The following is a 16,573-nucleotide window of genomic DNA, read 5'->3' as shown; positions in this document are numbered from 1 at the left end:
AAAGCCACTGCAAATTATTTCATGCAGTAAGTTAAAGCCCTAGGTACAATCCAAACAGGGTCTTCCCTCCCCCATTTACCTAACCAAAGTTTTTAATTAATTATGTTTCATTCTGTGAATTGAGTGAAAACTCTGTTCAAACAGAGCTGCTGGCTAAAAGTCAAGTCATACATCGGGATCAGTGGGCACAGACACCTGTGTCCTATAGAATACCATGCAGGATTGGAGGCTAAATCATGCTAGCTGGCTTATGGGTTTTTTTCAAGATTTTGGGTTCTAGTATTCAGAAGTGCTTAAGCGATTTAGGATCTTAAATCCCATTGGCTTTCTTTTTTTCAATTTTCCCAAGGCTGAACACGCAGTTCAAAATATAGATAAGAGTATACTCCAGGGAACAATCCTTCATCAACAGAGGGATGGTCAAGGTCACCCATAAACCTGTGCCCCCAGCAGGGGTTCTTGTACATTTCAAAGGAGGAATGCGGAAGTGCCTATTGTCTAGTCGATGGAATTTCCATCGACTAGTCAAATTAACCGCATTTTAACATTCCTAGTACAGGTTGAAGTACGGTGAATTGTGAGCCTCACATATCAAGCAAGGTCTTTGTCATTTCTTACAGAAAATGAAATTCTATAACTGATTTTGCAGTTGGCTCCATATGGGGGGGTGGGAGAGACCTTCAGTGGGACTCCATGAGGGCCTGCACACATGCATCTGATTGCTGGAACCGGCCTGAAGCATGTACATTTCCCTGCACCCTGTCTGGTTACTGAAGTCACTCCCTGTGCAGTATGTGGTGACCATCAGCTTCTTTTCTATTAACTGTTCCTTTCCTGCAGCTGGTCTGCTCTTTGCACAACCTCACCAGGCACATTGTGTATCGGGGCCTGTCATCTGCAGAAGAAATTCTCTCTCTTTTCCCAGAGAACTTCCACCAGAGCCTTAAAAACCTCCTGACCAAGATAATTTTGGAAAATGTGTAAGTGCTTGCCTTTTGATTGCATTTGGATGTTAAACAAGAGAATGTTACATATCCCCAGTGTTCACGTGGCTGGCAGCCTGGAACACCTTGGCATAGCTCAACTTGCGTAGCTTATTTCGAGTTAAGCCCCGCTGTGTAGATGCACCCTAAGTGAGTATCCCACAGAATTGTGTGGTACAGCAGGAAATTTAACCTCTGTCACTCAAATCTCCAACTAGTGTCTTCGCCATTGGCCCAGCCTTACTGCCCATCAGGTTGTCTTACAGTTTTGGAAGAAACGAAAAATTAAAACGATGCAGCATTTTGTGGCAGTAAGGTAGCCTGGCAAACCTGCAGAGAACTATACAGGCCATCAGTAAATTGCACCGAGTTTCTGATGGCAAAGCAATTTTTCCCCGAGTACTATGGGCCAACCTTTGCCTTTATTCTACACTCTTCAACTCTTGCAATTGCCACAATAAAGTTGTCACCTACTACGGGTAGTCTCCTTTCTCCAGCCTCTCTCTTTTCTGACTGATCCTTTTGCAAGGAGTCTCTCCACTCACTATTCCTGTTGTGCTTTGCTGCTGTAATCTCCTTTAAAGCCCTGACCGTATTTGTTTTCCTCTTCTTTTGCACAGTGCTGTCTGGAGGAACGAAGCACAATCAAGTCAGAGTAAGTAGCAGACTGGCTTTTGAGGTTATTAATATTTGCAAGGTGGTTAGCAAGACCTTGAAATTTCAATCTGAGGTATACTAAAATGGTGTGTGCTAAACTTTTGAAAACTGAGCCTCCCTTCAGGAAGTGGAAACCAATGCTGTCATCTCATACTTACTTTTCCATGGTTTAAGAGCTTGCTTATTTTAGGCCTAGTCTACACTGCCACTTTACAGCGCTGTAACTTCCTGCTCAGAGCTGTGGAAAAACTGCATTCTGAACACTAGCATAGATCTTTGTAGGGCAGTTTCTTTCCTTTCTGACGTGGTTTGGTGTCTAGTGAATAGTTAACGTTGACATTTAAAGGCATCTGACTTAGCCCCCTTTTCAAATGCTTGAACAGTTCACATCTCGGAGGCATTTTGTCAGAGTCTCTGCGAACTTAAGGTCTGCTTCGGCTTTCTGCTTCAGCTCTGGGTGTGCCACTTTTCCCGCAAAATTTAAATTAAAAAACAACCCGCATAGGAATGTTAAAATCCGGTAATTGGGGGAACCACTGAAATTACCTGCTGCACTTTTAAACTGGTTCCTGGCATATACTAGCTCCCTCCTGCCGGCCCCCTGGTCCTGGGGAGCTGGCTGTCACCTCATGTTGCTCATACAGAGGCAGCAGTATGGGGCAGCAGCCAGCTCCCCGGAAGCAGGGCGGGAGGTAGTGTGTAGCCATTCATGGTAACCAGTAAGCCTAGGCTTATCAGTTAACTGTGTAAATGGTTATCCTGTGACATCCCTAAAGAAAATCAAGACCTTTCAAGGAAAAGCAGAGAGAGAAACAGCCTGAATTAGCCAACTTGGCAGGAGAATCGCGTGCAATGTCAGAGCAAAGTTCAAGCAGTGACTTGGCCCAGTTTGGGGAGTCTGCTCTTACCATTTGTCCCCAGACCTGAATCCCAGGGGACAGTGCAGATTTGGCTGGCAAGCGTTTGTGTTTGCGAGTCACTCCCATTTACAGTCTAGTATTGGGCAGCATTCACAACCCAATGTAAGATGCAGCTGTTGAGCCCTGTTTTTTAATCAGCAAGGCAATCATTGCCAGGCGCTTTGGAGGCCCAGGAAACTGTCCTAAGTTTTATGACACATGTCAATCAACCATTCATAATGTTTGTTGTTGAAATCATTATATCTGCCCCTCTAGAAATGTGCAGCAAATGCCTGATCAGCATAATCCACCATTTCCCGGAAAAGAATAGCTTTTTCCAACATGGTGGAATAGCCTTTTCAGCAGCTAGTACGTGATTAAGATAAAGGCCAGAAGCCCTAAAGCAGAGTTCCTGAATGTGTCAGCAGAGCTATTGCCGATAGACCATGGTTGGGCACATGGTGCTGGCTCAAGTTATTTCTTAGATCGCATTGTAATGTGAAGAAATGTGAAAAACTACAATTAGGACAATATTTAGTGTAAGCAGGTGCTGTAATTGCAGTTATGTCATGCAGCTGCATGGCACAGCCTCACCCCCATCACCTGTACTTCATCAAGATGTTTGAAAACCCTTTATTTTCTTACTGTGCTATTTTCCCAGACTGTTGGGTATGCTGCCCCTTGCCTCTGCCCACTGGGAGGAGTCAGGGGGCGCCCATACTGGCTATGAGTTGTTCTCTACAGTGTCAGCTTTCTTTTGAAAGACAACTCCTCAGTTGTTAGGGTTGCAAAGAAAAGTTTAAAAAAAGCGTAGGAAGTATAGTTGAAACAGAGCTTAAGTTTGCAGAGACTCTGACAAAATGTCTCTGAGATATGAACTGTCGGGGCACTTAAAAGGGGGCTGAGTCAGATGCCTTTAAATGTCAACATTGTTAACTATTCACTAGACACCAAAGCACTTCAGAAAGGAAAAACTGCCCTACAAAGATCTATGCTCGTGTTTGGAATGCAGCTTGTAGTTATTTTCCAAGGCTTTCCCTGTATTAGTAGCCTTTCCAGTTTGGACACAAGGTGAGTTGTGGGATTATCCTGCTGCTTTAGGAGATTTGCTGTACTACTTCTGCTTTTAATTTTGTGCAGCCTCTGACCTCTTAACCTTGAAAGACGCAGCCAGGCTGTGTATGCTCCATCAGATGAAACGATGTAACCTTTTTCTCTCCTAGGTAGAATATAGATTCTTAAATGTCAAATGGTCAGCCAAGTTCAAATAGCCTCATTCTCTTAACAGGTTTATAGTGTTCTGGGCATCTTAAGCACCAACATCGGCATTTCATTACACTGTAGAATTAATCCGCTCTAATGCGATGGAAATTGGGTCAGGCTTAAATCATTAGTCATCCATCAAGTGCAAGTGCTTTGGTGCATTTAATGAATTGGCCAGGTGCAGAGAGGTGGCTGTGCCCCAGCACATACACTGTACCCCAGAGTTCCTTTGCTAGCAGGCATGGGAGTGGAAATCATGTATTTTGCATTGCTGAGTTTTCAGATCATTCCTACATGATTTATCTTTCAGCTGCAGCATGGAGCAGGACACACTGTAGGGCCCAAATCAAGGCACATTGAAATGCTGGCTGTAGGCTTCAGGGAGAAGCCAGTTCGGTAAAGCAAGAAGAATGCTGGCATAGGGGGTCCTTTGGAGAAAGGAATTAATAAGCCTTATTGCTCCTCTCCCCTGCGTGTTTTGCACTCTCTCTAGGGTTGCCTTGTGTGATGTTTCATTCCCAGCTGCCTGCAACTTACATGTTGTACAGAGCAGCGGCCTGATTTGGAACCAGAAAGTGCTTTGTGCCTCTATGGAGATTATAGGCTTTTGGTTTGTTTCAGTGCAATCTGATGTCATGGAAATGGTTATCTGCAACATCTCAGTGGCTCCTATAGCAAAAGCTGGGATTACTGCATGTGGACAAGCCCAAGTCATAAGCTTTAACTAAATGTAACTTTCAATCTTGCAGTCTCCCTACCTCGGCTGGTTGACATGGACTGGAGAGTGGACATCAAGACCTCCTCGGACAGCATCGGCAGAATGGCAGTACCCACCTGTCTACTACAGTTGAAGGTAATGCATGGGTTACTGTGTCCAGGTGAGAGTTCAGGTGCAAGAGAATCACTCTGTAGCAGTAGAGAAGAGTTCAGTGCTAACTTACTTGTGATGCTAGATAGGCACAAACAGAAATGATACGAGAGAAATATGCGTGGATCCCCCATGAATGAATGAGGTCTAGAGGGGGAACCATGACAGACCCTTTGGAGGATGGGAAAGTTCTCTGCTGTTACAAGGAGCCAGCTTGCTGAGCTCTAGGACAACTTGAATTCTCTGACACATGGGGTATGTCTAGACTACAGGGTTTTGTCGACAGAAGTTTTGTCAACAGATTCTGTCGACAGAGCGTCTAGACTACATCCAGTTCTGTCGACAAAGCAAGCCGCTTTGTCGACATAACTGTGTGGACACAAAGGACAGTGTAGATGCAATAATGCCTTCTATCGACAGAACTCTGTCAACAAAAGGCGTTATTCCTCATCGAATGAGGTTTACATACGTCGACAAAACTGCTAAGTTTTGTCAACGTTATGTCGACATAACTCAAAGGTAGTGTGGACGCAGGTATAGTTTTGTCGACAAAAGTCCACTTTTGTCGACAAAACCCTGTAGTCTAGACACACCCATGGAGACCACATTAGGCTAGCAAATCATAAGGTGCCATCTGGCCCTTCATCCAAGACTGTTGTTCACTCTAACCCACCATCTCTTTAGTAGATTATTCTGGGGTTAGTTTTTGGCTACAGGAGACCTCCCTCACTGACACACAGATCAGGTGAGACTGGGAGGAGGAGGGAATAGCTAGAGTCCCTGGATGTGCAAGTTTAAATCCCAGGAGGTCCACTCAACCCTCTGTGCTTCAAGAACCTTTAAAGTGAGTTGGGATGGATGGTCTCTTCCAGAGGAGATACTACGTGAGAGGAGAAAAATCTGGTAGCTGTGTACTCTGTAGGGACGCTAAAGAGCCCATTGGTACTGCTAGTAAGAGTATCAGACACTTCTCCTACAAGATGGGGTTTTGCCTGGGTGAGAGTTTCCCCTTTACTCACTGTTGTGCCACGTAGTTGCTTGTCTTCACCAATGAAATGTAGCTTCCTTGGTGGGAGATGTTCAGTTCGGGAAGCACACTGGGGTTCTTCAGGAGGGAAAATTGTGCCCATCAGCTACTTTTAGTCCATCTTCAATCAGTTGTGCTTTGAAGGGAGGCACCGGAGGGCAGGTAGATGTCTCCTGTGAGTTCAGACCACTTTTTTACTTCAGGTTCAGGAAGATCCTGCCCTGTGTGAGGACAACCCTGTGATCTCCGCAGTGACTGTGGAGCTGAATAAGGAAACCCTGGACACTATGTTAGAGGGGCTGGGAAGGATCCGAGACCAACTCTCTGCTGTTGCAAACAAATGAATGCCTGAGATGTGAATTTCACCTGCCATTTATACCTGGGAAGGAACTCTCTTCTATTGCAAATAGAGTTCTGATAGCTTACAGGCTGGTATCTCTTTCTATACTAAACAAGATTAAAAAATGGGTGGGTTGATTTTTGGGGGGCGGGGGGGTGAGGAAAGGGAGGTAGTAACACGACTATCCAAAAGCAGACGTTTGAATGTGCACTTGCTTTGGTGCCAAATGTATTTTACTAATGTTGAAGAAACTCCTCTCCTATTCGGAGAAGGATTTAAAGGCTCAGAGCCTGGCTTAATCATAAGGGTTGTAATGGGAAATAGCATTCGCTCCACTGGCTGCTGCTATTTCCCTGCCCTGAGATTAGGGACGAAAAGACTGAGGGTAGCTGATGGGCTGGCTTCCAGCATTACCAGACAATGAGGGCGCTTCTCTCTTGAAGGAGTGTGTACTGAGGTGCATGCTTCTCACTCTGTCTCAATCAGGCACAGCTGTGCTACAGATCGTTACTATGGAATAATGTTTTGAAATAGGGCAATTATGCAGTGGAGTATTCCTCTCTGATTGGCTCCATATTACTCTTTGCACAATAACTAGCCTGAGCACATCACTGTAAGTAAGTGGGTTGGAACATCTTTAGTAGAAAGTCATTTCTTCCTTCTGGCAGAAAAGAAAAGGGGGGTGGGTTTGCTCACTTACATTGGGTTTAAGAGACTTAGGCTTTGTCTTCCCTGAAGAACAAAAAATAAAAGTGTGAAGATAGATTTAGATGGTGAAGAATAAGTAGCAACTGTGTGTACCACAGCTGGTGCCTGTAACACACACCCTCTCCCCCCATAATGTGCAGTTATATCATCTTCATGTAAAATAAATCTTTTTTTAGTAAAAGCAAAAATAAACTGTTACTTGATTGTATTCAGAATAAACCTGAATTCATACATGTCTCTCTAGGTACACTCCCTCAGTTTCTCTGTGACACACGCTTTCTATTAGTTGGATGGCAAGTTCAGGCTTGTTCCTTTCTTTGGCTCTTAGGCGGACAGAGCTGATCCCTTTGTGGTCTCTTTACTCCTTTTAGTGTGAACTTCCAGATCAAATGAGTCTCACCTTTCCCTCTCATGTGTGCAGTGAGAGAGAGGCCTGAGGTGAATATCTCATTCAAACTCCCTCAGGTTGTTTTGTGAGCAGAGCTGAGACCCACACTTCATGTAGATTCCTCATTCTGTAATGTGCCAATCAGAAACCCTGAATCTGAACACCCTTCAACTCTGCTACTCGGGCCCATCTTTAATTTGCAATAGTTAGCATTTCCTTAGAACGTAGATAAGGGGCTCAGTTCCTACAAGCATTAATTCATTCAATGAACTTATAGGAAGGTGGCCTAACTAAAGCATCAAATAGCAACGTGACTTAGTTGAGAGCTTAATGAATCATTAGCTGCACTGAGACTAGAACCCACAAGCCCTGGCTCAAGTAGCCTTGGTTCCAACAAGTTCCCTCAGGGGGGATTTTTGAGGTTCTGATGACACGTAAACATATTCTTTCACATTACTCAGTAGTGTGGGCCCCTCATTATAAGAGGGCGAGTTGCTGATTTTAGTGCTCTCACATGAGGGCAATAGCACCTTCAGATGAGCGCTCATTCAAATGAAAACATCCTTCCTTCTGTGAGAGCCAGACTGTGCTCTCATGGTGGCTGGTTCTGAACGCTGCGCCAACCACTGACTGTTCAGCATCCAACTTGTCCACACGTGCCACTGCCTTCAACTGCAGCACCCTTGCTGGCATTAGAAACTTTAATTACATGGTATAGTAATTACAGTGACCTCTGCCCATTTTTCTTCTCACTGGCAAGCTTTCGTGTAGGTGGTTGACTGATTTCTTTTTATATAGAGAGTTAATACTATTGCCACTTGGGTGTTGCTTATTGACTAGCTGTCATATCCTGGATGTAACTTGATTAAGGTATATAATTTAAGCTTCTATAGGTTTTCTGCTTTCCAATAAGCACATCACAGATGTCACTGTACTAGCAAGTGCTGTACCATTACAAGGCAATACATCCCCTTACTGCTGTATCATAAAATGTTCTACAGCATTATCTAATAGCACTAATATGGTGAAGATAGGGTTGTTTATAAATACTAATGAATTAAGCCTCACAAACACATTGCTGAGGCAGGAGTATTGGGAATTAGTGTCTTGGTTATATGTATGAGTAAATTAAGCCATAAGGAATATAGCCTAAAGCCATAGAAGGCTTCAGAGAGAGAGCTGGCAATGGACTCAGAATGTCTGATGTCCCACACTGTATGCATTAGACCAAGGATGGGCAAAATACAGGCTGCAGTCTGGATCTAGCCTGCTAAGCCTCCAGATATGGTCCGTGGACACTGTGGGGAACCTCAGGCAGGCCCCCTGCCCCACACACACACACACTCTCTCTCTCTCTGCTGAGAAAAGCAGCTGCTGTGGGGCCTGGTTTGAACAACTATGAGCCTGAGGAGGGAGGGGAAGGAGGTTTCTTACACTGCCCTGTCCCACCCCCAGCACTATCTCATTGGCTGGTTTCCAGCCAATAGTAGCTGCCACTTGTCAAGCAGCTCTCCCCCCTTCCCTTAGGCTTGTAGCTATTCAAAGATCACCTGGCCCCTGCAGCCAGTGTAGGCGTGGGGCAGGCAGGGAGTCTGCCTGAGAAGGCTGCTGACCCGGAGTCATGCAGTTAAGTCTTCTGGCCAGAGCCTGCCTCTGGCACCCCACATAACCCAAACCCTCTGCCCTCCATCCTGTATTACAATCTGCTCCAGGTCACAACCCAAACCCCTGCAGTCCCTCCTGCATCCTAGTTCCCTGGCCCAGGTCACAACCCCTGCACCCCAGTCCTTGCCCCAGATCACAACTGCCGCCTTCACCCAAACTCCCTCCCAGATTCCCCACACCCTCTCCCTGCACCCAAATCCCTTACTGCAGCCAAAGTTCTCTTTGCAGCCAACCAACCTCCATCCCAGATGCTGCACCTCCTCCATTAATATCACAGAAGAGTGCAGCCCTTTACCGCTTTACAAATTCGTGGCCACCCCTGCGTCAGACCATACTTTCTCCCCAGCAGCAGAGACAAATTAAGAACGGAGACAAAAACTGAGATTTTTTCCAATATGCTTTGAAAGACAGTGAGCGGTGCTGGTATCTTAGCCTCCGTCCACTGAGAGGTGGGGGACCCCCCACAGAAAGGGGTGGCAGACCGGATCCGGTTTGCATGGGGAGCCAATTTTTAAACCAGCTCCCCTTGCGGATCAGCTCCATGTGCCACAGAGGCAGCAGCATGGGATGGCAAGCCAGGAACTCACTGGCTGCCAGTCCTGCCCCCAGGGACTATCAAATAGTCGTGTAACTGCTAAAAATTGTTGTGGCTACACAATTATTCAAATGCCATCCATAGTCTGCCACAACCCGTGCCTGTATCCTGATCATGGTGGACAAAAGTGAGTGGGGGGTTTTTTACTGCCCAGGGAATTCCTCTTTTAATTAGAAAAAGAAGACAGGCTGTAAATGGCCTGTTGATGAGCGAGAAGAGATCTGCTCCCACCCACAAGAAGCCCTCCTGCCTGGTAGAGGAAGGATTTGATCCAGAGGCACTTACACTGTAGGTGAGCACCTTTACCCCCAAACCACCAAGAGCTTTGGAAGCTTATTGTGCCCTGGTTAATATATAGTTAAAATGGAACAATTTCAGAGAACAGTTCACACAGCCTCGCATTTCTCCACAAGCATCAAGGGACCCAAAGCGCAGGAATACAAAGGGAGTCACGAGGTCAATGGTCAAATCCCTTCTCAGGGAGCAGAAAGGGAATCTGAATCAGCACTTCCACTGCTTAAGGGGCAAGCACCCAAATCCCTGGACTACAGGGAGACTTATGGGGGGTAGTTGTGGCTCCATGACTATTTAGCGAGAGCAGCCCATCCTCAAAAGGAAACAGTGAAGGAGCCAGCACATTGGAATACCTACTAGCCCAGTCATAAGAACATAAGAATGGCCGTACTGGGTCAGACCGAAGATCCATCTAGCCCAGTAGCCTGTCTGCCAACAGTGGCCAGCACCAGGGGTCCCAGAGAGGGTGGACCGAAGACAATGATCAAGCAATTTGTCTCCTGCCATCCTTCTCCAGCCTCTGACAAACAGAGGCCAGGGACACCATTTCTATCCCCTGCCTAATAGCCTTTTATGGACCTAACCTCCATGAAATTATCTAGCTTCTCTTTAAACTCTGTTATAGTCCTAGCCTTCACAGCCTCCTCTGGAAAGGAGTTCCACAGGTTGACTACACGCTGTGTGAAGAAGAACTTTCTTTTATTGGTTTTAAACCTGCTACCCATTAATTTCATTTGGTGTCTTCTAGTTCTTCTATTATGGGAACTAATTAATAACTTTTCTTTATCTGCCCTCTCCATACCACTTGAGAGATAAGAGTCAACAAGTAAGCAGGGGACGTGAACCCAACCTTTCACCTACTGGGCAGACACCCAACCCATAAGCTATAAAGGGCTGTTTGTTGGAACTCTGGCCCAATGACTGTTACTGAAAGTGGAGCAGCTTCAGCAGAGAAGAGCAAGGGAGGCGCCAGGTCAGAATAGCACCTAGCCCAGCCACCGGAGAGACCAAGGTTCAATTCTCTTCTCATCAAACAAACGGAGATTTGAACCCCAAGCTAACACATGCTAAGCACACACCACAACTGCTAGGCTCCACATGGCTGCTTGCTAGCCTGCTGACCCTCATGAATATGGGATGAAAGTGGAACAAGAGCAGAAGAGGATGAAGTAACAAACACCAGGCCCACCCTAGGGAGACCACCTCTTAGTCTAGCAGCTGGACAGTCACTTCAGAGACAGCTGTTCAAGTCCCTTCTCAGGAAGCTGAAGAAGGGATTGAACCTGCATCACTCAGAGCAGGGTAAGCAGCCAGCCCACAGGGCTACAGCTACCTTGCCTAATTGCTCCTTAATAACAATGACACAACCTCAGGATGCTACAAGGTGCAGCCCACCTTGGTCCCTGACTGGGACTCACAAGTGAGAAAATGCAGAGCCCTATTCACATCTCTTCTCCTCAGGCAGGGAGAAGGAAACTGAACTGGCATCTACCCATCCCAGTTACCGACCTTTGCTTGTGATCCATGGCCAGGAACCACTTAGGTGCCAAAATCATTTCTCATAATGTACATTTGCCCGTCAAACAACTGAGGCAAGTGGGGGAAGGAGGCTGAGGCCTACCATGTAACCTTTAGCCTAGTGGTTGGGAGAGGAGGGAGGCTTACCCATGGGGTAGGGAGGCCCGGCTCCCCTTACAAGTGTTGGATAGGCTAGAGCTCTGTAAGCCATGTGGAGAGGTGACTAAGGACGTGTTATTCACCCCTTCCCATAACACAAGAGTCCAGCTGACCCAAGGACATGAAAAGGCAGCAGATTTAAACCAAACCAAAGGTGGTACAGCTTCCTGCAAGGCACAGTCAGCATATGGCTCTCCTTGCTAGTCGATGTCACCAAAGCCAACCTGTAATCGTCTTCAATACAAAAGTGAGCAATTGCACGGAGAAAGATTCCACTAAGGGCTCTTAGCCAAGGACACAGTCCTGTCCTCCAGCTATCCCTATACCTCAGCCTTCCAGCTGCTGGACGGAGAACGGATCACTTGATAATTGCCTCTTCTGTCCATTGTGTTTGAAGCATTTGGCATCGGCCACCGTCAGAAGATGGGCGACTGGGCTAGCAAGATCATTGGTCTGACCCAGTCTGGCCATTTGTACTGTCTTCGGGTACGTCTACACTGCAATGTTATTTCGGGATACCAGAGGTATCCCAAAATAGCTACCCCACATCTTTTGAATGCATCCACTATTGCGAAATATAGTGAACACACTATTTCGGCATTCCTGTAAACCTCGTTGCACAAGGGATAAGGGATGTCTCGCAATAGTGTTTTGTTTTGAAATTTGGTGCTGTGTAGATGCGCCAAATTTTGAAATAGGCTATTTCGAAAAAGAATCTAAATAAGATACGCAATTTGCATAGCACAAATTGTGTATCTTATTTCGAGCTAAGGGTGCAGTATAGACACATCCTTAATTTGCCCTGTGGTGTCTGAGGCGCCTTCTTTAAGCCAGGAATGGGGCTTCTCTGGTGTGTTAGGGGAGATGCTGAGTCCAAGCCCCTTTCACTGAAAAGGGTGTGTAGGAAGAGGGATGTGCTGCAGTCCATGTACGTGCCTGGGTTATGCAGCTAGTTCTGGTGGTGGAGGCTAGGGACCCCTGGAGCTTGCCTGTTGACATTTTACACTATTATTTGAGCAGCATCAACTCCATGATTTGTAGTACAGTGGTTAGACTGCTTTCCTTGCTTAGTGGTGCTGTAGGTTTGAACCCTTCCTCTGGGATTTGGAGGGGTTTCAAACACAGTTGTGCTGCATGTGCTATGGGCAATGTGGAGCTTGATTCCCTCTTGTCTATGAAAGCTGTTTTAATTAAATGTTGGTTAAGCCAGAAGCAACTTCCTCTGTAACCCAGAGGATTGGCTGTGGGCTTGGACTGTGGCAGGTATGGATTTGAGGCTACCCTGGTGCCTCTGCCTACCCATGTTCTGTAATAGCCCTGGGCTTGCTGCTCCCTTTGTTGGTTGAAGCTGTTCTGCTTGAGTTAAATATGTTTTGGGCCAGGCTCACAGCTACCATCACGCTCTAATCCAGTTGCTTAAACAAGACAGCAGGAGACTGGGGGCATTTCATATGCATTGCGAACAGCAACTGATGGGCATTTTCGAGCATTTGATTTAATCAGTAATAGGGATGTATTATTGAGAACTGGATACACATTGCCTGCTCAGGCTTCTGAGGCTTGGAGCCCTGGGGCGGTGGTAGCAGTGGTCACATCACCCAGGAGCTATGGGTGCTGTAGCTGCAGCACACCAAGTCTGGGACCTTTCTCCCTGTCTCCAGCTGAACAGTGCTGGGGCTGTGGATGGCAGTGGGTATACTTTGGGCTCCTGTGGGGGTGACTGGTGTAGATGGAGGGGGGCATGACCTAAATACTTCTCAGTGAGTACTAAACTAGCCAAATGGATTAGTTCATTAATAAATCATGCCTGGGCAGGCCTAGCAACTGGATTTCCTAATTTTCCATGTGCTCGGAAGATGTGCACCAGTGCCTGTGCTAGTTGACCCTCCTAGTCATTGCTACTTTAAATGTGTGTGGGGAGGGGGGGAGTTTGCTTTGTTCAGTGGCTACCAGCAGCACCTCCTCCTACCTCCTCAACACTTGGGCTGACAAAGTACACATACAGCCACTGACATTTCCAAAGCTACTGCTGAAATGTATATTAACGATGCACTAGTGCATAATAAGAATACTGTGTTTTATGCACGTTGATATACTGTGCCCGTGAGACAGACAGCCATTTGATGACTACATGCACAGACAGAGTCTCAGCTTGCCCAAGTTTACAGAGCAGAGCAGTGTACCAGAATACTGCAGACATTATTAATGCCTGGTTTTGTCCTCAGACCATATCCCTCTCATGAATATTCAAAGAGGAGCAGGGACAGATTCATGCACAGGTAAATGAGGCTTGTGTCTGTGGCCCAAATTTGGGGCAAAGGGCAGGGGAAAGCTAAGTGTTACTGTAACCCTGGGCACCAGCAATGCCACACACTCAAATTTGTCCTCTGTCATGATGGAGGAGGTGCCAGGTTAAATGTAAGTGAACAATGGAGCAGGCAGCACTGCGCCTCCTCCCTGCTGCCATGTGGCTGGTTCCTGCATTGAAGTTTCCCCTTCCAACAGCCAGTGTCCCCTCTGCTCTGCACACCAGGCTCACTTAGCACCAGCCTTGGGAACTGCTATATGTTCAGAGAGCTGTATTGGGGCAACCAGCTGGGAGGGGCGTGGCCAGGTGCTTAGGCGGGGAGGGCAGACACAAGGGGGTCAATAGGGCAGTGTCTGTGCATCAGGAGCTAATCACGTACCTGGACAGAAGAGAATTAACTAAGCTGCGCGGGAGGAGCAGACATGTTTGGGTTAACAGAGCAGTCACGCTGGTCCATAGAGGGACTCAGAACTGTGTGTGTGTCTACAGTCCAGTGATGGGTTAATCCAGCCATGAACAGGAGTGACGGAATGAATAAAACATGTTTGTGCCAACCCTCTAGGTAACTTGATTCCAGTGATCTGAAGCAGAGCTCTGTGTAGCTTGAAAGTTCCTCTTTTACCAATAGGATTTGGTTCACTGAAAGAGATTACCTCACCTACCTTGTCTCTTAGGCAGCTTGCATGTTTTCCCCAGAAGATGGCGAACTTGGCCTTCTAATTTGATCCACTATCCCAGTATCTCTATAGAAGCCGCAGTCTGGGGCTGGTATATCTATAGAAGGCGCAAGCTGGGATGAATCAAGCCTGCCACAGCCTAAATAGAGCCAGGTACAGCTTTGGCATCCTAAGAAAAAGCAACAGTGCTATACTTCAGGGGGCACTGGTGATTTGGAATCTTTTCAAATTCGTGAGTTTCAAACAATGAAGTTTCTGACACACTCCCCCTTTAAAAAAGCATCATGAACACTCATTTACAAAAAATCTGTACAATAACATTCTAGGGGGTTTTCTGCCCTTCTGAACTATTACAAAGACCTCTTAAAAAAAATCCTCAAGTGCAACACATCTCTTCTCCCACTCCACTTCCTCCCTGGGCACATGCCTACCTGCTTGCTGTGTTTTCAGCTTCAGCGTTGCTGCTGCTATTAGTGCAGGGTCTCGGACACAGCGTGCATGATTTCCTTCCTACAGCAGTACAGGAAGGAGGTCATCTTGCTAGCGCAGAGGACGGGAGGCACACATCAGTACAACAATGAAACTGGCATACTGCAAAATGCTATCAAACACACAAAGTAAACAAACCGACTAGTGTTAAATACATTTCCACCCTACCCATATATCTTCCTGTTACTATGTCCAAAGTATTGTTTGCAACAAAAGTATCACTTTTCATACAGAAATGTGATTTTTCAAGTTGACCGCATCCCTGTATGCAGATGAGATGACGCAGGTTCAGTGCCAGCAAGTGGCAGACTTATAATAGCAGCCATTAGTGCTGTTAGCAAGAGTCTGCCAGGGCTTCTGCTTGTAATTTAGAGGGTGATAACTCAGCAATGCAAAATAAGATGCGGGATGAAACTTTGCATATTAGATATGGGCCTTGGAGTGAGCTTTTTTTAAAGAAATAATACATCCAACTTGTGCTCTGAGGCCTTAGGCCATGTTGTAAATTATGGGTAGAGACATAGAAACCTAAATGATAAGGACAGAGGTACATCACTGCCTGCCACTTGCACTGACAGCAAATTGACCTAGCTTGAAATACTTACCTCATCCTAATGAATTATCCTCACTCATTGCTCCAGAGAAGAGTGACCTCAGTTCCTTGCCAATAAACGTACAGGTGCATTTTCTTTTCTTCCCTAAGCTAACCTCTATGCATGTCAGTAAGGCTTGCTAAGCAGCTAGATGTCAATTCTGCAATGTGCTCCACATGAAAACAAGGTTCTGCCTTCAGGGAGTTCATGACAATGTCCTAGGAAGTTAGTGCCTTTTCCCTGGGAATATTCCTGCACAGTTTTGGATGCCTTTTTCCACCTAGAAGTGAAATAGCTCTTAATTATTTTGGCCCCAGTAGCACTATATGGCAGCTGTTACATTGTGGTCTGTTAAGCTAAGTAGATGGAGGTAGAGGGAGAATCATGAAAGTCTGACCTAGATATTACCAAGAGGAAAGTATGCTTTATTAAAACAGGGATGTGGTTATAGAGAAATAATCAAAGGGTCATACTGAAACCACAGAAACCCAGGAATGTTAATCTCATCAATATATGTTTTAATCAACCCATATCTCTTCATTTGTACTTTTACTGGGAGAGAGGAGCGTGGAGAATGTATTTCCTGTTTCTCAGGATGTTTTTCTTTTCCAGGGGAAAGCTAGCAAATGTCAAATGCCAATAACATCCCCATATAAGATAGCACAATTGTGAATATTCCTATTTAAAGTTACTTCCCATTGCTTTCCCGTGACCTCATTTTCCAATCTGATGCTATCTGCCAGCTGAAAAATTCTGGCTGATATTGACAAAATAAAGCAGGCACCCACAAAACTATGCTGGTCTGGGTATAGTACTAGAGCTCCTCATAAAGAACAGATCCTTTCAGAAGAGAGAGAGATGTACATTTTTCTGCCTTTTCTCCTTTCTTCTATCCTCTGATAAATATTAAACTGACAATGAAAAAGTTTTGCTCCTTACCATAACAATCTAAGCAAAAGTTGTGGATGCCCCATTCAAATCACACTGCTCTTCTGTGGTTTTACCTTCTTTCTCTGCACGGTAAATTGTGTGGGGGCAGAGACCCTGTCTTTGTATCTCTCTGTAAAATACCATAGCACCCCGCTGATTCTATTCTCCTCATAACATTGTCTTCTGCCTCCTGTTTGGAATGTGAAGTCGGG

The 16,573-nt window shown here is 45.9% G+C and overlaps 1 protein-coding gene across 4 annotated transcripts in view; it reads left to right on the top strand.

The window, feature by feature from the left end:
• COMMD9 (COMM domain containing 9) overlaps positions 1-16,573 on the top strand; it is a 34,350-nt gene that overhangs the window by 1,565 nt on the left and 16,212 nt on the right. For 3 of the 4 annotated variants that reach the window (XM_006124465.5, XM_006124466.5, XM_075927502.2), the window contains 4 exons: positions 841-980; positions 1,604-1,638; positions 4,552-4,655; positions 5,901-6,953. In XM_006124465.5, coding sequence (XP_006124527.1) covers positions 841-980; positions 1,604-1,638; positions 4,552-4,655; positions 5,901-6,041 — 420 coding nt within the window. In that variant the 3' untranslated portion in view covers positions 6,042-6,953. Of the gene's footprint in view, positions 1-840; positions 981-1,603; positions 1,639-4,551; positions 4,656-5,900; positions 6,954-16,573 lie in introns of those variants that run through there. The other variant, XR_016349677.1, reaches the window with a different exon arrangement.

Source organism: Pelodiscus sinensis, chromosome 5 (assembly GCF_052426305.1).
Source record: "Pelodiscus sinensis isolate ZL-2025 chromosome 5, ASM5242630v1, whole genome shotgun sequence".
Taxonomy (NCBI): domain Eukaryota; kingdom Metazoa; phylum Chordata; order Testudines; family Trionychidae; genus Pelodiscus; species Pelodiscus sinensis.
The sequence above is the reverse complement of the archived record's forward strand: the minus strand, read 5'-3'. Positions and strand labels throughout refer to the sequence as shown.